Source organism: Perissodus microlepis, chromosome 8 (assembly GCF_051167445.1).
Source record: "Perissodus microlepis isolate ML-2025 ecotype Zambia chromosome 8, ASM5116744v1, whole genome shotgun sequence".
Lineage (NCBI taxonomy): Eukaryota > Metazoa > Chordata > Actinopteri > Cichliformes > Cichlidae > Perissodus > Perissodus microlepis.
Window position 1 is genome coordinate 23,450,247 of NC_140468.1, and position 23,217 is coordinate 23,473,463.

The window sequence follows — 23,217 nt, forward strand, 5'->3', positions numbered from 1 at the left end:
GCGGCTGAACAACAGCAGCACGTTTAACCTTGATAATCTGTTGTTAGAATTTTTTTATTATTACTTTCTACACCAGGATCCTTTTCTAGCTGACGGCTGGTAACTGTGCAGGGGCGGATCTAGCAAAGTTTAGCCAGGGGGGCCGATAGGGCATGAACAGGGAAAAGGGGGGCACAGAGACATACTTTTCTTTCTTATTCTCATTTAAAATGTCTAGCTTTTAATAAATAATTATCTGACTCTTACACCCAAAGTTTTAATCTGATGTAAAATATATAGAAGTCCATTACTGTATATAGTAACTGTTAAGTCTAATATACCCTAGTAAGCTATAGTAGTTTTTCCTTTGGGAAGGTATCATCTGTGCAGTCTGCAATTCTGTTGAAGAAAGATGTTGAATCTATTTAATTATTCTTGAAAAATAATTGATTTCTGTGCATTTTTTTCACACTGCATCAAATTAAAGTTGATTACGTCAATAAGACATCATGAGGTGGAGGGTGGGTGGTTCCCTATTTTTTTTTTTGCTGGGAGTTTGCAACCCTATTGGTTAGGTTGCTTACTCTTTAAAATACCAGAATAGGGAGGATGGAGTAGGTTTAAGTTTATTAGATTGATCAGTATTGCTGAACTATGAAATATTTTGGGTGCAGTGTATTTTTTGCATACAGGTATAACAGAATAGCTTTAGTGTTTTGTTTTTTTGCTTGAACTTGAATATGAACTTATACAAAATGCAGCAAGATATTAAAAACAGTTTTATTGATTAAAATACACACTATATCAGATTCATATCGGTATCGGCCGATATCCAAATTTATGATATCAGTATCGGACATAAAAAAGTGGTATCGTGCCATCTCTCAACCTCAACTTTGAGGTACAGGAATGACAGGCTAATATGAATTACTTGAGTCTTTCCGTCATCAATGCCTTAGTGGTTATGCAGATGGGGCAGTGTGGATGAGAGAGCAAGACATACAGCAAAAAGTAAGAGTAGAGCAGTAAAGCAGAGATATAACACTATGTGGAATGGTGGTTGGTGACGAATCTACTGAGAGATGTAAGAGAACAAAAACAAATCATCTGACCATGTACAGATCTGGATCTCTCTTTAAAAAAAAAAAAAAAAAAAAAAAAAAGTAAAAATCTCGTACTTTGAGTAAGTGGTGCTACCCAATACAAAACAATTACTATTTTTTGTACAAATTTCAAACCAGTATGATTTTGAAAGTTAATTTTGATTTAGTTTTGTTCATAATCTTTTGACTGAAATGTCATTTAGTTTCAGTTATAATTCAAGAATCTGAATTCTTTCAGTTTTAGTCAGCTAATCATCATCAGATTATAGTAGTCTGGCTTTACTGCACAAAGAGCTTGATGAAAGTGTCAATACATTTCATCATACTCCTCGTGCATTAGGTTTTATTTAGTTTTCATCTTGTTTTCATCAAAAAAAAAAAGTTTGCTGACGAAAACTATGATGAAAATTATTGGTCAACAAAATTAACACTTTTTGAAACACTGTTTGATTGAAGTGGTATGACTGTAAAAATGCCACAGATTATAAAGCTTACACACAGGACAATTAAGCCCATTCTAGCTCCTAAAAAGCACACCCATCATTTAACACTACATCCAAGCCTTTCAGAAATTACACCATGCATGTCTATGCAATCAATACAACTTGATTATAAGAGATGATTCACATGCAAAAATCATGAGTAATCAAAAAATTCCAATGTAATGCTAATTAGCAATCATCACAGTCAGTGTTGCACTGCAGTTAAGAGCATATTCAAGTTTTCTATACAAACTGCAGGTGCAATATCTGGACTGGCAGAGATATATTGCCGTCTTAAGTCCGTGTTCCGGCTCTCAGACAGGGTACCTGAGTCAGTATATAGACCACCTACATACACACACAGGCTCAAAGCCCACACTGTGCAGGTGTTGCTGAGGTCAGTAATGCCTGCAGAGATTCATTCCCTACACACAAAGTGCAACATGCCCAGAATCGGTGCAACCACAGGCTGATTTCTGGGGCCTAAAGCTCAGGATTGTCCTCCTTTCATAACAAGGTCAATGTGTCACAGCCTTACTCTGGCACACTGCCCTCCTGGCCCTGCTGAGTTCTTTCTTTAATTCAATTTCCTGGCACTGGATGTGTCATGAATTAAACACGCAGGACTAAAGAAAGAGAAAACATGGCTGCAGCGGGGTCTGTTTTAGAGACAGATAAAATTGTTAACATTTGGGCATGATCCTGAATATTTCGATGCTTCAAAGTGGTTGCTGAAGCAACATTCATTACAGCAATTTCAACTCTGGAAAAACTCTGTTTTGATTGGGTTTCTTCAATCAAAACATTAAATCTCTTAAAAAGATGATGTCTGACCGTGGCTGCAGCATTCTCGAGGGAGGAATCGGTTGTGATCGGCAGAGTATTTCAAGTTCAACTATCACGTGAGCGTCATGATCCTTTTTATGGATTTAATGCTCTATTACTTTACAGGTTATATAATAGACATTATGAAGAATTACTTTAAGAAGTAGGAGGATTGCTTTTGCTGCTTTACCAGTATTTTTTTTCTCCTTTCGTTTGCACCCCTTCTTTTGTGATTTCACCTCAAGTATGAGTCATCCTGGTAGAATTACTCACAGCACTTTGACAGACGCTCATGTTCAGGTGAAACTTTACACTGTCATTCCTGCAGTCGCAGACTTACTGATTGTGGTTTACAGCAAGGATAGCAACCTTTACCATGAAAAGAGATATGTGGTACTTCGTTTTAGCATTCAGTACAATAATATAGTACTGTGAAAAAGTAATCTGTTCGCATTTTGCTTCCAAGGATCCAGACAATGTTTGTAATTTTTTAAAGTGGCTTTGAACAGCAATCCTCCAGGCTTTCCGGGGGTCTTTTATAGGTTTTCTTTGGATACTGGTTGCTTTTTCATTCATTTTTAGTACAGCTCTTGTACTTGACCATTTTCAAAGACCATCTTTAGTTTTTCAAGCCACTTAACACTGACTTATTAATCATTCAAGGTTATAAATAAGGCACCTAACTGACAACCCATTTTAGATTGTATCTTCGGGTACTTTGTTAGTAACAGCCTATCACAAAAACACTTTATCTGAATCTATGAAAAATGCCAAAGATAATGAGATAACAATTCAACAAGCCTAAAATAGTGTTATTATTATTTTTTAGCTAATAAGGTTAATGCTATAGAGCAATTAGCCAAAAACTTGGCGCATGTCAGCATGGTATGCAGTGTGATTTTAAAAATGTGAGAAAACTGGACAAGTGGAGGCATAAAAAGAAAAAGTATCAGGTGAAGAGTATCTGAAAGTCATGTCTTAGGAAATGAGAAAGAAAAAAATCCATCCACTGTTCGCTGAAGCCTCAGCAGAGACGGTTCAGGGGAAAGGTTGTTACAGCAAAGGTACCTGGGAGAAAAGGCTGAAGTATGTCAAATTACACCCAATCAGTGGCAACGTGTCTAATAGACTGATGAATACAAATGTGACATTTTTGGTTCAAATGTTGAGAGTTATAACAGTCGGTTTCTACAGCTATCTTCATGGTTTGGTTTAGATTGATGATCATTTTTTTGATCATATCATTATTGATTGTTACAGAGTTGTGAAATATCATAGTTTTATGATATTTATCATAGTTATAAATCACTGGTTTGACATACGGTAGGGGGGTATCTCTCTGACATGCGTGGGACAACTTCTACATTCCAATATGAAGTTTTATCAATAGTAGCCATTAGAAGATGGCAACTCTAGTATTATTTACTGGTTTCTGCAAAAATCAAGTCTGTTTTTATCATGTTTGTTGAGCATGTGTTAGCAACAGCCTCCGATTTGTGTTTGACCAAAGGTAGAAGGTTGGACATTCTGATATGTTTGTGTTTTTCCTCCTGATGTAGAGCAGTTAACCAGCCTTGCATTTTAAACACCATTACGATGTTTAATTTGAAGATTAACTGAAGCGCGCCTTGACTTCACGTTGTAACAGGGCAGCTGCTCCGTGCTTTATCTCATTTTAGTTACATCATCCGATTCAGTATAAACATTGGAACAGTTCAGGGATATTTTGTTGCATAAGAAGCACGATTTGGAAACACTAGCATAGCGTGGCCTCATATGGTGATAAAAAACAGCTTTTCTTTATTTGTGTAAAGTTTGAGTGCAAATGGGATAAAGCTTCCTGACTGGTACCTGCCAAGCTGCGATTGCTTTTTTTAACAGGTCGAACCACATGTGGGTGCACGTATTCAGTAGTACCTCACTGCAGACTTATACCTCTATGCTGAGACTTTTAATAGGTACCTGGAGTTTTCTAATAAAAAGCTGTGTGACCAGGAAATACAGATTTTTTTAACACTTTGTAACAACTTCTACAGAATGTTACATGTTGCTTTATATATAGAAAGGTGATTTTCTCCCAGTTCATTTAACTATTTATGATACCTTTCCATAAGACAAATCTAAAAATATGGAAGTACTTTTTAAATAAAGTTATTTATAACTTAGTTCAGATTAGTTTATATCTTCACATGCTGAAAAAGAAGGACACCCACATTGTTGGACCAGCGTTTAATTGTGTGTCTGAGGTAAAATGCTATTATTGTATTTCCTGTACTGGTGCACACTTTGAGCACTTGCTGTCAGACACAGTGATCTGTTTATTTACATGTGAAGAAAAAAGAATAAAATTAGCCGTGCAAATTTTTCCTGTGAAATTAAGTGGTTGATTTGAATGATATTTGTGCGTTTGGTGTGTTTTCAGAGGTGAAAATAAAACTCAGATAATGGGAGGAAATACTTTACACAATTTTCACACTTGAATATGAAAAACAGGTAAATAGTTGGGGTTCACCTAAAAGGTTTTCATACCTTTAAGCATTGATGATTCCTTTCTAGATGAGCAATCTGGTTATTCTATAAGCACTTATGCACCATCAGAGATGTAGTCTGTAAACAAATTGCTGATAACAAGCGGACTAGCCGCTCCCCTCTTTCATGTTTCCCCAAAAGACAATTTCAATTAATCTGACCACAGAACAGTTTTCCACTTTGCCTCAGTCCGTCTTAAATGAGCTTCAGCCCAGAGAAGATGGCACGTTTCTAGATCATGTTATCTGCATGAACTGTGTTCACAGACAGTGATTTCTGAAGTATTTTGTGCAGCGTGTCCTATGAAAGAAACGTGTCTTTTGTCAGTGCGGTGCTACCTGAGCTGTTAAAGATCATGGGCAGCCAATAATAATTTTTGACACAATTTTCTGCAGACTCTGGGAATTTTTTTTGGTAATATTACATATTATAGAGATTCACAGTCTTCACAATGTTATGTTGAGGACCATTATTGTAAAATTGTTCCACAAGTTGTAGACAGATTTTTGCAGATTGGTGAATTTCTGCCCAAACTCTCTAGGACACCTTCTGCCGTTTCTTTTTAGTATAACTTACTTTTCCTGTCTATTTTTACAGGTTGGTGTGATAAATTTTAAAGTATGCCAATATTTTTCTTGAAATTGTAAAATGTCTCACTTAAAACTTAAAATAGTTGATGTTTTTATGTTCTTTTGTAAATAAAATATGGGTTTATGAGTTTTGCACATCTTTGCTGTCTATATTTATTTGCATTTAGTAACCCAACTTTTGGCATTATGGTTGTAGTTTGTTATTTAGGCATTCACACTCAGATCAGCTGGTTGTTGTGTTTGTAGTTTGTAGTGTGCTGTCAACAGACAAGATGCAGAGTGCACTTGTTTCATATGCCTCTTCCCTATTTTTTAAATTCTCATTTATTAACAGTTACAAATATTAATACAATTATTGGCTGAATATTGGCCACAAATATCAACCACCGATAAATCTTTAAGGCTTTAACCTTGACAATCCTACATAAAACTTATGGTAACCTTTAAAAAAAAAAAAAGAGTACTTGTGGTTCTGAAATGTCTGGTCCAAACTAGACTTAATAAAAAAACCTGCACATAAAAAATGAAATTTTAAATAACCATCAGCATTTTTGTCAGTCAGTTTGGTAATAAAATGTAAGTGTGCAGAAAGAAGGACTGTCCTTATTTCCTGACATACTCAAACAGAATAGAAATGTCTTCTTAGGAGATCACATCTAAAGAATTTGGTCCCAAAGCCAAAAGAGGGCTGGGAATGTCTTCCAAACTGTTCTTCAGTTGCCTTTAGTCTTACCCGGACATTTAGGCTCCCTCTGAATGTGCAGCAGTAAACAATTTGCGTTCTTATAAGTGTTCTTTTGTCACAATGCAGTGTGATTGTGACCTACTGTAAATTCTGTCACCTAAAAAAATCTGCAGACAGTAGACAGACCACAGGATAATTACTGGGACGCTTTTGCTTTTACAGACTCTCCTGTCAATTCAACCATCTCCTGTTGTGTTAAACAACTAACAGGGCACCGTGTACCTCACACTGCAGCTGTTAAAGCAAAAGAAGCTTCATGTCCTTGCTCACTAATAATAAAGTAGACTGGCAACTTTGAAGTATGAGAGTGTTGGAAGCTTTCCAATTAAATGCTCATCCTTCTTAGAGATAATTCAGGCTACAACATCTCTACGGTACATTTTTACTTTGACTGTGTTAAAATAAATTAAGTAGTCTAAAAATATTATATGTTAATAGCATATAAATAATATCACACGTGCCAGATTGCAACTTTAAAGGTTGGTTAAAGTTATTGGACTGTATGTAGTGCTGGTGTTTACGACACAGAAGGCCATTATGTCTTCAGAGAATCTATTTAAAATGCCCCCAAAGGCACCAACGGCACAAAAACTAAACATTAAGGTCTAGCTTGATAATTTGAAGTAATAGATGCTGTCTAGGCTATGTCAGTCAAAGTGGCCACGCTCCTAATTCAGTTATCAAGGGTTAGGGTGCAATGCTGATGCACTGGTGCCTTTGTTAACCAGCCTTAGGTTGCCACTAGTGGAACTGCAGTTTTTGACTTTTTGACACTTTCATCAGGAAGCCTGCTTTAATAAAACTTGTCAGAAACTGAATTAAACGTGTAGATGCAAATACACTTAAAAAAAAATGGCAGCTACCAAAACAACACAAAAAATAAATTCTGGCATGTTTATATGTATAATATTACTTCACTGTATCATTATACATATTTGTGTCTTTATACATTCACAAGATGGCTAACCCAAAGCAGAAGCATCCCATCTAAAAATGGCCACTTCTGGCACATAGATAATAATGGATAAAATACAATAAACTACCTTCAAAGTAGAAATTCTCAAACTGGTAAGTGTCACATCACATTTCACCTCTTTAATTATTATTCACGCTGTTCTCATTGTAGTAAACGTTTTCCTAACTGCTAAATTAAAGTCAAAGTTAGCAGCTAGTTGGTAACAAAAACAAAACAAGAAAAAAAAAACTGTAAAATTGTCAATCAATTTATCAGTCAAATATTTCTTGGAAATGCATCTATTGGATCAGTTAGCAAGAGGAAACTTGTCTAATCCAAACATCCTCTAGCATTATTAGCTGCAAAATACCTCCATAACTCATCTATTATATTAATTCACAAAAAGAAAAAGTGAACTGGGAGTGTAACATTTACTTTTCCACTACCTTCTATCAAATCAGTCTGTACAATCATCTTCCTTATTCTTTAAGTGACAACAAAGCGATTGTCATTTCTTCTTAAAATCCCACTGGCAGTTCCTTTAGCCTGATGTTGGGGTAGAGGATAACATCATCCATCCCAAATGTGTTGAGTCACTCTTTAACAAGATAATATTCCAATAAAATCTAATTAAACCTCCATCCAGAGTAGTCACAACTTTGACAATTACCACGCTGTAGCTCAAACAGAGGAGATAATAAAAAAGTGAAAAGTTTGATAACCTTTCTATATGAGCAAATCCTAACGCTGTTTGTCTCACATTATAGCCACTTAAAGCTTCTATTGCATCATAACGCTGAAACAGGATGATTTAAAATGAGTACCTCAGTGACATTTACTTAAATGCAGATAATTGGCTTCTCCTTCCATAAGACAAACATGCTGGGGCTTCTTGCTGGGCTGTGCAGGTGTTACGGTGGATAGATTAAATGGCCAAGTGAGTCATCATTAAAAGGTTAATTAAATGAATTTGGAAACCTAACACATGAACCTGTTGGAGCAGTGAAACTCTAGTTAAATTAGGCCAATTTCAGAGAATAATTCCACTGCAGAGTAATTTATTATTGTTATTGTTATTATGAAAGTTAAGCAGCAGCATCATAGAGTAATGAAGGCTGCTGGAGCCAATGAGACATATGAAAATGCAATATATCTGTCTGACCTCTTGTGAAGTTTTAATTAAAGATGTATAGTTGTACATGTGTGTTTTTTAATCTAACTAATGCTTACGTACTTTAGATATTAATATGTTGAGTTGGCTTTATGTAACATAATGTTGTATTTACAGTATTATGTAGACTTGTAGATATAATTAGACCACAGTGTTGACTTAATTGTCTCAATAACTACCATCAGTGGGAAAGACGTGAGCACTTATGCCTGCACTTGATACCTGGAGCATCTGTGGAGCGTCACGTAAAAGTTTATGCAATGAGTCTTTACCCTCTGATGATATAAAGGACTAAAAATATGAATGCAGACTCTTCCTTAGTTACTAATCTCCAACACGTTGACTCCCATACTGCTATTAGCCAAAAACATGACATATCTCAGCATGCTGTGCAGTTAGTCCTTAAAAACGTGAAGAAAGTGGACACGTGGAGGGCAAAGGAAGAACAGGGAGGGCACAAGAAAACTATTTACAGCAGATTAATAATACATAAAAGTCCTATACTTAACAAATAGGAAAATAAACAGCAAAGACCTGAGGGCTGCATCTGCCCCTTCAGTTGATCCACCTACTGTTCACCAAAGGCTCATCAGAAATGGTCATCAGAGTGGCTGTTAAGAAACCATTTTTAAGTAAGGGAAACATGGAGAAAAGGCTGAGGTACGCCAAATTACAAAACAAAATCTGTGGCTTCTTTTGACTTGGAAGAAGACAAAAAAGAGAGACAACAGTGAGTGTCTAAAGACATCTGTAAAACAATGGAGACTGTGTCATGGTTTGAGGCAGTGTTAATGACCCTGTTGAAGTTCAGATCTCAACCTGATAACTCATATGCTGATGACCTACATTTGTTATGCTAAAAAACGCAGAATTAACACTGAAGCCATCTTGGAAGCTACAAATCCTATTTGCAATAACAGGCCTCCAATCCAACTGTTTGGTTTGATTTTTTATTTTTTTTTAAGTATTGACTTTCACTGTTTGAAGGTAACCGTCACAGGTTTCAAATTGAAAAGTCTAACAAAAATTTATTGGAAAAAAATTGCTCTTTTTGGCAATGGAAGAATAAGGTTTTGATTGCGCAGGATGAGAAGTACACACATTAAAACTAATACACACTCTTATTTAGTAGCTAAAAAAAAGCTCTAATACAATCTAGAGCAGCACTTACCACATTCCAAAATAAAGGGTTAAAAAGGATGGCAATCACAGCAATACACAAGCGGGAGTCGTAAACATGAATGTGTTTTAGGAAGGCTTCCAACAGCGTCAAGTCCATCTGAAAGAAATAACCACGGGGAAATAAGAGAAACAAAAAATTGACTTGTCAATTAAGGTCACATCCATTCCATATAACACGACAATAAATAACAGATGCACCTTGTTAACCAAGCTAACTAGCCAGAACTAGCATTAGATGACAAGGCCCTGGCTCTACCGGCCAATTCCAAGCAAAGTCTACAAAACAATTTTCAGCTCATCTTTCATATACAGTCTATAACACATTATACAACCATCTTCCCTAATCTGACCAATGTGTCCTTGACTTATGGTTTGAACTGGCCAGTTACCGCGTAGTCATGCTATATCAAAAGCTTTCGTACAGCGCTTTGATATTGAATAAGCAGGAGCAAAATAATCACAGATCACACAGTGAAACACGCTGAAGGGTGTAAAGATTACTTAATTAATTCATTTTAATGAAGTACAGCAACAGCGATAAGATTTCTTTCAAAAACAGTAGGCTCCTCTGTGTGGTTTTCCACTTGGCGCCAGTGATGGAAAGCAATAAAATCCGTCCTTAGGCTAATGCCCTCTGTTTACTTTGGGTGTCTTCTGTGTTCTTCACAGTGTCAGCACCAAAAGGGAATTATAGCCAAAAGTACTGTGAGCCATTTTGCAGTTAGTCAACAGGAAAGATCTGCAGACTTCATGACAGCATCGTGACTGCATAAAATTTACTTCTTTTTAGCCTGAAGGCTTTGCTAAAGGAATGGTCTGGATTACAAGAGCTTGGAGGGGTTTGCAAACCCCTCTCTTGAAGAGGGTTACATTACGGGGGTAAAACTGAATAAAACTGGCAAATGGTAAGTAAATATCTGCCAAGATTTAATGGAGCAGGACAAAAGGGTGGTAAAAACACTTCACACTACCGTGTGTTTTAATTAAAAAGGCTAATCACAGCTAGTCTTTTATCTGGAAGAATAATAAAAGAGAAAAGGGAAATTGAACAGGTTAGCATTACTTTGTTGAGATATATGCAGCAGATAAGATATTACATACTCACAAGATTCTGTAGGCTAACAGCATACACAATTTAATTTTTGCATTTTGCGTCTTTACATATATTTATATTTGTCATGTGTGGAAATGAAGCTAAATGTCTGCACAAAGTTGCCAGCCATCAACAGGTACATACACAAATTAAAATATGAAAATAAATTAAAAAGAAAATTACATTTAAAAATGTAAATCAAAATATGATGGGCTGGGTTAGATAAATATAATAAATAAATAAATAACACCTAACCTTTAATCTTTTTTTTTAAATTTACTAACACATATTTCGTTTATGGATATGGAAAATGTAATGTTAAAATGTTCTGCTTGGTATTTGTATTATTACTTCAATAATGATGAACTTATCTTTGAAATGCACAATTTAATAGCTAGCAAACATGGCACTTTCCCTGCTCCATTTTTCAACCTGCGCCGGTTACATAACCTCTTCTGTTTTAATCAAAATAAGAGCATAACAATACCCTGCATGTCACAAAATATACATGTTATGGCTCAATTAAACAGACAAGAATTGTTACGTCTGTGTTTTATGCTGAAACTGCATTGTACTGGTCATAGCAAACACGTATTCTCCGAATGAAGAAAGTCGTGCATTTATTTTGAAATTACAAACTGTACCGACTATGTTTTCCGGCGGTCAGAGCGGTTCAGTCGGTCTGTCAAGAGACATATGTAGCTTCTCAGGGAAGCGGAGCTACGTTACGCGGAACAACTTCCTGTGACACGGCTTCACTTTTACCTTGGAATAATCGACGTTGTTGAGCCCTCCGCAGCAGTCGAGCAGCGCGGGGTGGTTGTCTGTAGCAGGACTGTCGTTCCGCTCAGCGTCTGCGTTGCTGTCACTCATATACACGCAGAGTGGACGCTAACAGACACGCAGCACTCACACACCGGCGCGGAAGATAAGTGTTGCACAATAAACAGAGCAAAGTTCTAATTTATCACTAAAAAGAGGCGGCAGTTGTGGGTATCTACACATATCCAGATAACCTCCAACCTTGCAGTGCATTGTGGGAAATGCGGTTCAATTTATTTATTATATTTTATTTTATTTTTGCAGATGAAGAAAATAATAACAAAATAATGTTATAATATTTATTTGAATATGTTTTGTAAAATACACCTGAACATTTAATATTTGATTTTTTTTATGTCCTTTTTTTTCCTCTTCTGTAGTAAAAAGGATCGCCTGTCGCTCTAGAGTGACATCTGCTGGCTTGAAAAAAAAATAACCTGTAGGACTCCCTCCCAGCTATAACCTCTATAAACCGTTCAGTTGTAAAACATATCAGTTTAAATGCAAGATAAAGATTGAAACTGATTTTTTTTGTAAGTGTTTTTTCCTTTTTTTAGAAGTCTAAATTAAAGGGTAATAACAACTGAAGCAGACCTATTCAGCTTTGTTTCCCAGTTGGCTGAAGTTAATAATTCCTCTTTCGTTTCTTCCCTCACTTCTCTTGTTGTCTTTTTCTTCTTTTATGTCCTTTCTTGCACTGAGTTTCATTCTGCTTTTGCCTCATTTCTGTAAGCATCTTCTCTCCTTCCATCATTTTTTCCTCTTCCACTGTTTCCAACTCCTTTGTGTGTTTACAGTTCTCTTTTCCTGTCTCACTGTCTTTTCATTGACCTCTTTCTCCCGACCTACTTCCACCCCTGATTCCTTTTAACCTCGTCATTTTCTAATCTTTTTTAAAAATGTTCCTACAGCTCTTCTTCTTTCCTTTCTACTTTCTTCTTACTCATCCTTCCACATTGCTTTTATCATCCTATTCTCTGCTTTTTTTCCCCCTTACATTTTTCATGCTTCCTTGTTGTATTGTCTTCCCATGACCTCTTCATTTGCATCCCTTTAACATCTTTTTTCCTGTTCCTGTTCAACATCACAATCTTTTTTCCCTTCCTTCCTCATTCTCATTTATTCTCATTTAATCTATGTCCATACTCTGTCCTCTCTATTTTTCTCCACCTTTTCCTTTACTCTGTTCTTTCCTTTTACACTTCCTCCTCTCCTCCTCCAACTGCCAGTGTTTGTTTGGAGTCAGTCATTAAGCAGAAGAAACCCCATGTAGAGGGAGAAATAGAGAAAGTGCACTGAAAGCCTTGCAGCTCCCTGACAGAGCATACCATCCATTCATCACCGCATGTAAGCCGACAACTTTTCCACATAAAATGAAATGAGCGTGAAATCTGTGAAGATTATGGCCATAATTAAGATTCTCTTCCCTCTGTCTCATTCAGCTCTGTTGTTTCTCTTCCTTGCTTCCTTCCTCCATAAGACGCGTGTAATCACAACATCACAACCATTGTTGTGTTTGTGTGGCTAATATTCTGAAGCCTTGATGTTAGTAACAGCAGTGGTACAGTAACAGGTACTTCCAAGGAAATGCACTTAATATTTGATCATCAACAAGTGTGGCCACTTCAATAAAAGCTGAAGTTTTCAGTATGCAGATCTGGAGCATTAAAGTGTGTGTTAACAATATTCCTAGGAGTGGAGATCCCACCAAATTTACCCCAAGGTCAGACCATATAGTGGTTAGAGAAACTGATAACAAAGCGCTACATCTTCGACTCTGCAGCCCTCCATTAGCGGGTTAAATGTTAAAGTTCATGACAGTACAAAAAGACAGGAGGTAGTAGTAAAAGACTGAAAAAGTATGCCTGGGTTGCCAGAAAAAAGCCTCTTCTCTCTAAAAGAACATGGCAACATGGCTTAGGTTTGCAAAGGTGCATCTGAAAAAAATCACAAGAAAGTATCAGTGTATTTTATTTGAAATAGCAATGTAATTATGGTTACAACTGTAAGTAAGGTTATAATGATACTAGAATTTCAAACTACTACAAAAAGAACCCAGGAAAATACTCCATACCCAATAACATTTTTGATACCATTGGGACGATTTTGACCTCATCCTGCAACAACAGAAGGAATGACTCAATATTCTATCCTTGATTTGCAGTCTGCTAGCCGCTAAGTTAATGATAACAGGTGGTTAATGTGGCTATCGGGTAGCTGCTAACAGTTGAACGCCTAACGTTAACGTGTGCGACTTCAAGGTGACATTTATAATGACTGTCTAATACTTCAGTGTTACTGAAATGAGAGCCGTGGTGACCTCTTTAAAATTATTTTAAAGTTTTCTTCAGTGTTATGAATGTTAATATCTTCAAGTGTTATCGGGGAGAGGAGCTGTGTGCCTGTTTGTATGCAATGGTGCACTCTGAAGTACTGTGCCAGGTGGAGGAGGTGACAAGGGCACTGTTTATATTGATATTCTTGCAAATTAATATCAAATTCGAAAATAACTTTAGTGTCAAATAATATCTGAGTATCGGTTTTCTTTGACATCCCTAAATGTAAGTAAATTTAGGTAGTGCGTAATTAATTTTAAAGTAACCTACTGCGTGATGTCCTGGTAATTTAGCAGAAAAACAGACAATATTTCCCCATCTTAGATACAGGGGCTTTTCGGGCTTACAGTATACAAGTATACCTGGAAATTAGACAAGATGGAGCCACTCCATAATACAGCCCACACCCCAAAAAGTATACAGCATACTTACAATGTGAGAGAGAATTTCAGCTAAAATACAGTTAAATTCCATTTAATTACACCCTTAGGGCCAGGCCATGTCCTTCAGATATAGATGATTGCCCATAGTGCACGTTTGGCACAGCATATTAACAGAAACACCTCATGTCAAATATCAAACACTGACATGAAGAAGTGATGAAGCCACAGGATCTGGGCACCCTGCAGCCATTAAGCTGACCGTGAGCTCTTCTGTATTCTAGATTCACATATGAGGCCATCTGTCCAACAGCTAAAGCTTGGTCCAGACTGAGTTTTCCAGCGGGACAAATATTCCAAGTAAAACAGCAAATCTACAACAGAATGGCCGAAGAAGAAAAGAACTGAGGTGCAACAATGACCCAGTCACATTCAAGACCTCAGTTGGATTAAGATGCTGTGCTGGGACTTTAAGATAGCTGTGCATAAATGTATGCCTGCAAATTTCAATGAACTGAAGTAACACTGTAAGTAAGAGTGTGAGATGATCAAATTAATCAGCCATTCACACTGATATTAACTGAAATATTTTACCTGGTGCAAAATATGCTCAAGTGCGTAAATATGGCTCTATGAATAGTCTTTTATTGCAAGCATCTATGAATAAGCAATATGTGGAACTGATTGAGAGACACTAAAGTGACTAAAGATAACAACACTATTCGTAAGCGACTTGTTAATCGTAGGATAATAATACATTTTCTTAGTCGCTTTAATACCCTGCTTTATCTTTTATGCTCTAAGTAGCAACATCATTTACAAAATAAACATCATGCTGTGTTGAAGATACTTTATAGCAATTGAGATGATAAAATGATGATAAACTCATTCAGTTCATAAATAGAAATAATTAATTATTCATTCCAATAACAAATCGTACATTTTGCAGCTGAATTTCCTACACGGCTAAACTGTCTTTTTCAATAATATAATCTGTTACCTTATTTACTCATCCTTATTGGACAAAATTACTGCTGTGGTTATTGAAATTGAGTATGCAGGACCAGCAGAGATTTAAGTCATGTGTTCTTAAGCAATGGCAGTAGCTGCTTGCATCACTGTGACTGTACAAATGATGTTTTTTTTCCCCAAAGAGAGTGACTTGCATAGCAAATGTTTGATTCTAACTTTCCTCCTTCATTGCTAAGGATCATGAAAAAATAACAATATCACATGTCTCATCACTAACATGACGTATGTTTTAATATAGTTCTTCTCAGAACCATATTTCGGTGTGTGCTTCAAAACAAAATTAGGACAATTCCTCCACCATATTTACTGTTTTACATTTGGCTTTGACACTTTAACGCCTCTCTCCTTAGCACACATCGACAACAATTTGATCCAAAGATTTCAAATTTTGATTTATGGATTCATTGGACTCAATTTGGCCCTGCGACAGACTGGCAACCTGTCCAAGGTGTACCCTGCCTCTCACCCTAAGACAGCTGGGATAGGCTCCAGCGCCCCCCTCGACCCTGAAAAGGATAAGTGGAAGCGAATGGATGGATGGATAGATGGACTCAATTTGGCATACCTTTTCTCCCTCTTTCATAAGAATGGCTTCTTGATAGCCACCTTTCAGCTGAGACTTTCTGATGAGGGTTTGGCAAACAATAGATCGATCAGCTGAATGGCTAGATGCATCTGTCAGGTCCCGTCAGGTCTTGTATTTCTATTTCTTATGGACCTGACTTCCAGATACTTCTTATTTGCTGTGGACAGTTTTATGACTGCAACTTCTTTTATTTCCTCTTGTCCAGTTTCATTTTGCCAAGATAGGCCACTTTTTTCAGTTAATAGCTCTATGCCAATCACCTTATTGCTGCAAAAATACGAAATTGTGATTATCAAACTGTGATATTGGAAGAAATGCAAAATGTAAAAATGGTTCTTGTCTAAGTTGTCTGTTACATGTAGACTTAGGTGACTTTAATATGTTTGAATAAGCCTTAGGTCATTGTTAAACGGCTTAACATATTCCCTGCAAATGGTTGTATATAAGCACTATACTGAAAATGAGTGAAAAAGCAACAATACCATAAGAAAAGATCTTGGTCCTTGGAAGCAAAATGAAAAGAAATGAGGGATTTCTCATAAAATTTGTGCAGTACTTTTTGCTTATGTAAATGCACAAAAACAATTTTGGGGGGTTTAGCTTGAGAAAAAATAGATGACTTCAATGATTATGGTAACAGGCCGTTACGCCATCCCCCCTGTGTTTTTTGACCCATTTATCCACCACGAGGTCCTCACTGCACAGCTGAGGAGAGTTTGTTGGCTTTATTTCGGCCGCATTTATTACACACACCTGTCAAAAAACGACGGTGCACCTTAGATTACATAGCTGGCTGAATAATGGCATAGACACATCTGGTCAAAGTTTTGAAAGGCCTGTTCGGTTTGGAGGACAAATAATTGTAGCTATTTCCATGTATAGTTAAACATTAATCCAGCTATCCACATAAAAACCACTTCTTGTAAATTCACATGCAATACACATACACATACAAGAGGGTCAAGTACCACTGAAATATCACTAAAAGAAAAAAAAAACCACACATTTTGCGGGTCTTTCCTTCTTATGCTGTTTCTCTATCTCATGCTTCAGTCTTACAGCCTGCAGGAACTCTTTATTTCCTTCACCTTCTTCTCTCACTGATATATCTATTAACACATGTTGCTATGAGGTTTAATTGACTGCATTCATTGCTCAAGACCCAGGTCTCTCAGGCAGAAGGTGCATACAGAGTAAAGCTGTCAAAATGCTATGTCAACATCAGTTACTCAGTGGAACATGTTTGTATTATATATTCGTTTCCACATGAAAGGATCTGCAAATCATTGGATAACTGTATTAGTGAGATGTGGTTCTACCTGCTTGCAGTGTTACTGTTCGTGCACATTAATCAGTCATAGCTTTTATCCTACGCTAAGGAGATACACCACCATTCAAATTCACTGAAGTATGTATGTAGGTGAGTGAATCGGTATTCAAGTGCATTTATACAGTCTATACAAGAGTAAGTGCAGGTAAAACCATGCATATATTAACTGTTCCTTTCATAGCTGAAGGGGCCGTGGCAAGTTGTTGGACCTTTGATACACTTAATTCAATTCAATTCAATTCAATTTTATTTATATAGCGCCAAATCACAACAAAAGTCGCCTCAAGGTGCTTTATATTATACAGTAGATACAGAGAATAGCCCAACAATCATATGACCCCCTATGAGCAAGCACTTTGGCGACAGTGGGAAGGAAAAACTCCCTTTTAACAGGAAGAAACCTCCGGCAGAACCAGGCTCAGGGAGGGGCGGGGCCATCTGCTGCGACCGGTTGGGGTGAGAGAAGGAAGACAGGATAAAAGACATGCTGTGGAAGAGAGACAGAGGTTAATAACAGATATGATTCAATGCAGAGAGGTCTATTAACTTAGACAAGTGTATGTATATATATATATATATATATATATGTGTGTGTGTGTGTGTGTGTGTGTGTGTATTGTCCACCTGTTTCTGGCATCAGCTTGCTCATTTTTTTCACTCCCATCCATATAAAATTGCTTCCATTTTAAAGTTTCCTTGCATTCACTGGTTTCTCTTCCTTGTACTGCCCAATATAAAACTCCAGCATTCAATCTAGACCTTCCATAGGTCATTCAATAACAGTCTGAGCAATTTGCACAATGAAAATAAATAAAATAAGCAATTAAACTGACACTTTTATCGCTTGAGTTAACAAATGAATGTTGTTAATTCATATTATTAATGATTATTTATATTTTGTAATTGTATTTAATTATATTTTTTGAAAGTTACAAATCATTTTACGGCACCCGTGAGATTAATCAACCACATTATGTATTATATAGTTAATTGGTAAATGTTTACAAATGGTGAAGCCACTTTTTATGACACATATTAGCCTATTAGATATCTTTAAAATAAAAAATCAGCACCATGACTACAAAGTGGATCTACAAAGGTACAAAACTTTCACAACGTTACACTTCTCAGTTCATATTTTACGATTCCAGCACTAAAAATACTGTTGCTTTCCACAGCAAGATATTATTTCATTTTTCAAATTTGACACTTGCAAAGTCATCCAGTGGAGAGATTGGACCGTTTGAGCCCGTTCTGGCCCTTAGGTCATGGCATTAACCTAATTTATTGGCTACATTATATTCATGAATAGAATACTAGGTAATGATAACGACACCTTTCCCTTTATTTGTTCCTTTTCATATTTCTACTACCTATTCATTCATTCATTGAAGAATATATATGTTTGACACACACACACTCTCCCAGTAAAGCAGTAAAAATCATGCAGTTAATCTGTTTAATCTCTGTTTAACTATTGCTGAGGTGAATGGCTACATGGGCTGACATGCTTTACCTGATTAATTATTTCCTTTTTATGATATTGTTGTTAGTTTTTTCACTGTTCCACTAACATGTTGTATACGTAAATGATTGCTTTGTTGTCATGACTCTCCTGGAAATGTCCTGCGCTAGTTTCCATATGTATTTGCTCTTTGTTTTATGGGAAGAGGTGCGTCTTAGAGCTGATTAATCACTGTATAAATAAATAAATTAATAAATTGTCACCGCACAGCAGCGGGTAGTAACTTGAGTCTAATAAAACTTTCTCTGTTTGTTTGCTTGCCAACAGGAAAGAGGAAAAGTGTGCAGAGAATGAATACACCTCCTGCACTCAAACAACAACATCCGTTACTATACACGATGAGTCTGATATCCTTAAATGGAAAATGCTCTTCCTTCTGGATTACAAGAAACTGCTGAACCCTCGTGCTATCAGTACATCTTGTTCGCGAATGTTACTGTAAGTTGCATTTCATAGGGATCGATATGTTCTTTGCATAAATGAGCTCTTTTGCGTAAGTCGAAATTAGCGTAATAACTCATGGTTGTTACAAATCAGAGATGAGATGTTCGGTACTAAACTGAACTGCTGATGAGTTTCAGCATTACGTACTCTATTAATTCAGTAAAGCTGCTAAAAGCCCGAAACATAAACAGCAGGATGGACTGCCACTGTTTCCTTTAGCAGATTTGTAATTCTTATCAATTTCCTGTCTTGTGCTATCTGATCCCTTACTATTGACATCTATTATTCTGGTGATCTAACACTGTGCAATGGACTGCCGAGCAGGCAGCAGCTCAGCAGGCTAAAGCTTGTAATAGCCATGGGGGGAAAAATCACTACATTAGAACCATTAAGGAGATTATTCATTAATGAACAGGATTCAACAGGAGATTCTACTGAAATTACACCAACATTAAACCAAATAAAGTATATAACTGTCACTGACAATTTGCATGTAAAAAATTACATTCGGTGCTAAATGTGCGTCTGGAAATGCTCTAAAGGAGTGTGTTGTAACCACTTTCTGTTGCCTCCATTTGTGATTTGGAATAATGTCAGATTTACTTATTTTTCTTTGGTGTTTCAGTGCTTTCACTTTGGGTGAGGGAATTGTGGGAAAATAAATGCAGAGCCTTCCGCTTGTTGTCATTCCGTCGGCCTTTGACCGTAAACACGACAGAAAGCTGGAAGAAAACGATGTCACCCAGCGGCTGTTTTGATAAATAGTGTTTACCTGCACTGAATCCTGTGGGAAGCTGTCCATGTGTACTGTATGCTGTCCATGTATAAATAGGCCATGTACTGTATCTAAAGTGGGTTTGTGCTTGGACAAGTTCTCGTACAGTAACAAGAACCACCTGAAATTCCTGCAAAATTGCCTGACACACAGGAAAGTGGTGCACATGTTTGCAGTTAAATTCTCTCTATCTCAACTAGGCACAAAGGAGCTACTGTACGTCTGAGTGCCCTGCTCTCTCTCAGTAGACATGCCAAGTGATAATTGGCAATTTGATGGGCTGTGCTGTGTCCTTCACACATTGCAAAAGTCTTTAAAGAGTGAAGTCCCTTAGTGGAAGACAGAAAATCCTCCCACAAAAATGGTTTGACTGTGCACCTGCAGTAAGAGTGATAATAATAAGTCTGATGGTCAAGTATGATGAATTTTTTCTACTGCTTTGTAGGAATCATGATGATAGTGGACACAAGGAAGAAGAGGAGGCCTCACTAGCCGCTGTTTATCTGGGGTCTTGAAGTGGGGAGGGTGAGCAGCTTTAGGTACCTGGGCGACATCACTGAAGACCTCACCTGCACACTGAACCCCACACAGCTGGTCAAGAAGGCTCAGCAGCGGCTGTATTTCCTGAGGAGGCTGAGGAAATTTGGTATACAGCAGATTCTACAGCTACATTGTGGTGAGCACACTGACCAGCTGTAGCGCTGCATGGTACGGCAGCGCTACAGCTATGAACCGCAAACGCCTGCAGAGAGTGATAACAACCGCAGAGAAGATCACCAGGACCCACTCCCTCTCTGCAGAGCATCTACCATCACAGAGTCCAGAGGAGAGCTGCGTCCACACCCCCCCAACATAGACTGTTCACACTTCTGTCCTCAGGATGAAGGTTTAGAAGTGTGAAGTCCAGAACATCCCGACTCACCAACTCCTTCTTCCCCACTGCTTTCAGACTCTTGAACAGCTGACCTATTTTAACAGTAATCATAATTTCTGCACATCAGGTTATCTTACATATCAAACCAGCATATTAAGCTCATAGCTCTTTTACACACAAATCTATTTAATACTTCAATTTCTTGTCTCCATTTATTTATATTCTTAGTATTTTATCTGTTCTAATTCTATTGTACATATTAACCGGCATCTGTGTGTGGACAGCAGAGAAAGAATTTCATTGCACAGAGAAATGCTTTTCTTTATACCGCTTTGAATCTTGAATCCTTGGCTTGAAGTGGTAAGAGCAAATGTTGTATATGTTAAAACGTTGAAAAGTTTGCCCTTTGTTTTCCAAGTCCAGGAAGTCCAAGAGTCCAAGCAGCACCTCACTACTGGTCTAAATAAAACACGACTGCAGAAGGCTGGGTAAAGGGATGTATGCTGTTAAATGTATACCATAGTGTGAAATGCACTTCACACACGTACACACACGCACAGTTCTTTGTCGCCAGATGCCACGTTTATTTTTAGTTTTCATTTGTTATGACAGTCCACAGTCTGACAGCTCCAGTCTCAGCTGATTCCCAGCTTCCTCTCCGCTCCTCTCCCGTCTCACTAAAAAAGGGGAAGGAAACCGTCATCAGTCCAAACGCCATCAGCTGTTCTCACCTGCGTCTCCAGCACCGCCCCGTGGAGCTCACTGCAGCCGCGCCCGGGACCACACCTCCGCCACACATAGGTACGTCACAACCACAAAACTGCCTCCTGGCTGCATGCCAAATATCCTTGGGCAAGATACTAACCCCATGTTGCTTACTGGTGGTGGTCAGAGGGCCCGGTGGCGCCAGTGTCCGGCAGCCTTGCCTCTGTCAGTGCGCCCCAGGGCAGCTGTGGCTACAATGTAGCTTGCCATTGCCAGTGTGTGAATGGGTGTGTGAATGGGTGTGTGAATGGGTGAATGACTGAATGTAGTGTTAAGCGCTTTGGGGTCCGTAGGGACTGAGTAAAGCGCTATACAAATGCAGGCCATTTACCATTTACCATTTACAAAACCTGCTAAAATTCTGCAGGTCATAACCTGACGTGCACCTCTCCGGAAGCGTAACTAGTCCAATAACGTATTGTCATTGGCATGTTCAGTACCACTGATTCTTCCTATGTTGGTCCTGCTACTTTACTTTTACTTTATGTTTAGTTTTCCAGTTTTCATGAGAGAATATTAAGTATCACCCTAATGTCAGGAATAAGAATCATAGCCTGAATATACAGTACAGAATCACACATGTGAGCAAATTCCTGAATGGAGACTGCCAAAGCTTTCAGAATGGATATGAGGGAATATACAAAGAAATCGAAAAACTGTTGGCTTCCAAAAGTCCCAACACTATTTGATTCTATAATGGCTTACTCTACATAAAACACTTGAACCACAAGTGTTTTGTATGCAGAGCCAGGGTTAGGGTTAGCCTAACCTTAACCCTAACCCTAAGGTAATTAACACCATACAATTCCTGTTATTGGCAGTCTTTTGCTCTTTGTGTCTCCATACATTATTCCACATGTATTTCCAGCTGTCCCCTACCCTCCAAATGAGGCCTTTGTGTATTTATACCTTCAGAGCCCTTTAGTCTTTCTTCCAATGTCTACTTATCTCCATGTTTCTTTCCACCAGTGTGCACCAAACTCTCCAAACTCCCCTCTGTCCTGAGCAAGTCCACATTTACGTGTTTTTCATTCCTATGTGTTCACTGAATTTGGAGTCTGTTGTGTATTCTGTTTCTCTGAATATTTGGGGTGTTGTTTTTTTCCATCATTAAAAGTGAGTTTTATGCTAAAATCAAAGAGCAATCGATAAATGAATGTGTTGTGTCTGATACTGTATAATGAAGTGACAGACAGGACGCTTGTATGCTTTTGTTGGGGAACCTCAAGTAGTCCTTGTGGTAGAAGCGAGCATGATGTTTTACAGCTCAGTCAGGTGAGACAGTCAGAATGATCCGGCAATGACATGTCAGAACATTCAGTTGCACATCGTGTGCAGGGAGCCCTAGAAAATGCCAGATGTGCATCAGCACAAAATGAATGGCCTCTACCAGAAAGTTGCGTAGCACAAAGGAATTTGTCACGTGCCGTTAAAATGGACAATATGTACTTCAAGCATAAAAAGAGAGCGCTGATAAACAACTTTTCTCCTGTATAGCAAATATTTGTGCAGATGCTGTAATTCTAAGACCAAAACTGATAGACATTGATTAGATTAGAATAGGATTGATTAGAAGATCTGTTTTGGTGTGTGTGTGCACACGCTTGTGTTTTCAGGTAAGCAGAATTTGGGACCATGCTTTATTTGATTTGATGCAGGGTAATTTGCTCACAAGAAACAAACAGTCGTAGAAT

The 23,217-nt window shown here is 37.7% G+C and overlaps 1 protein-coding gene and 1 long non-coding RNA gene across 2 annotated transcripts in view; one reads left to right on the forward strand and one right to left on the reverse strand.

The window, feature by feature from the left end:
• The window catches only part of pemt (phosphatidylethanolamine N-methyltransferase), a 74,610-nt gene extending 62,949 nt beyond the window's left edge, over positions 1–11,661 (reverse strand). The window contains exons 1-2 of the mRNA XM_084938309.1: positions 11,420–11,661; positions 9,551–9,658 (exon numbers count right to left, since the gene is read on the reverse strand). Of these exons, the coding sequence (XP_084794435.1) occupies positions 9,551–9,658; positions 11,420–11,527 (216 nt within the window). The 5' untranslated portion in view covers positions 11,528–11,661. The remainder of the gene's footprint in view (positions 1–9,550; positions 9,659–11,419) is intronic.
• A 14-nt stretch (positions 11,662–11,675) lies between these two features.
• LOC146382039 (uncharacterized) lies at positions 11,676–22,651 on the forward strand. The gene is made up of 3 exons (XR_014801192.1): positions 11,676–12,823; positions 18,933–19,103; positions 20,330–22,651. It is a non-coding gene; the product is annotated as an uncharacterized LOC146382039 (long non-coding RNA).
• The last annotated feature ends 566 nt before the right edge of the window (positions 22,652–23,217 follow it).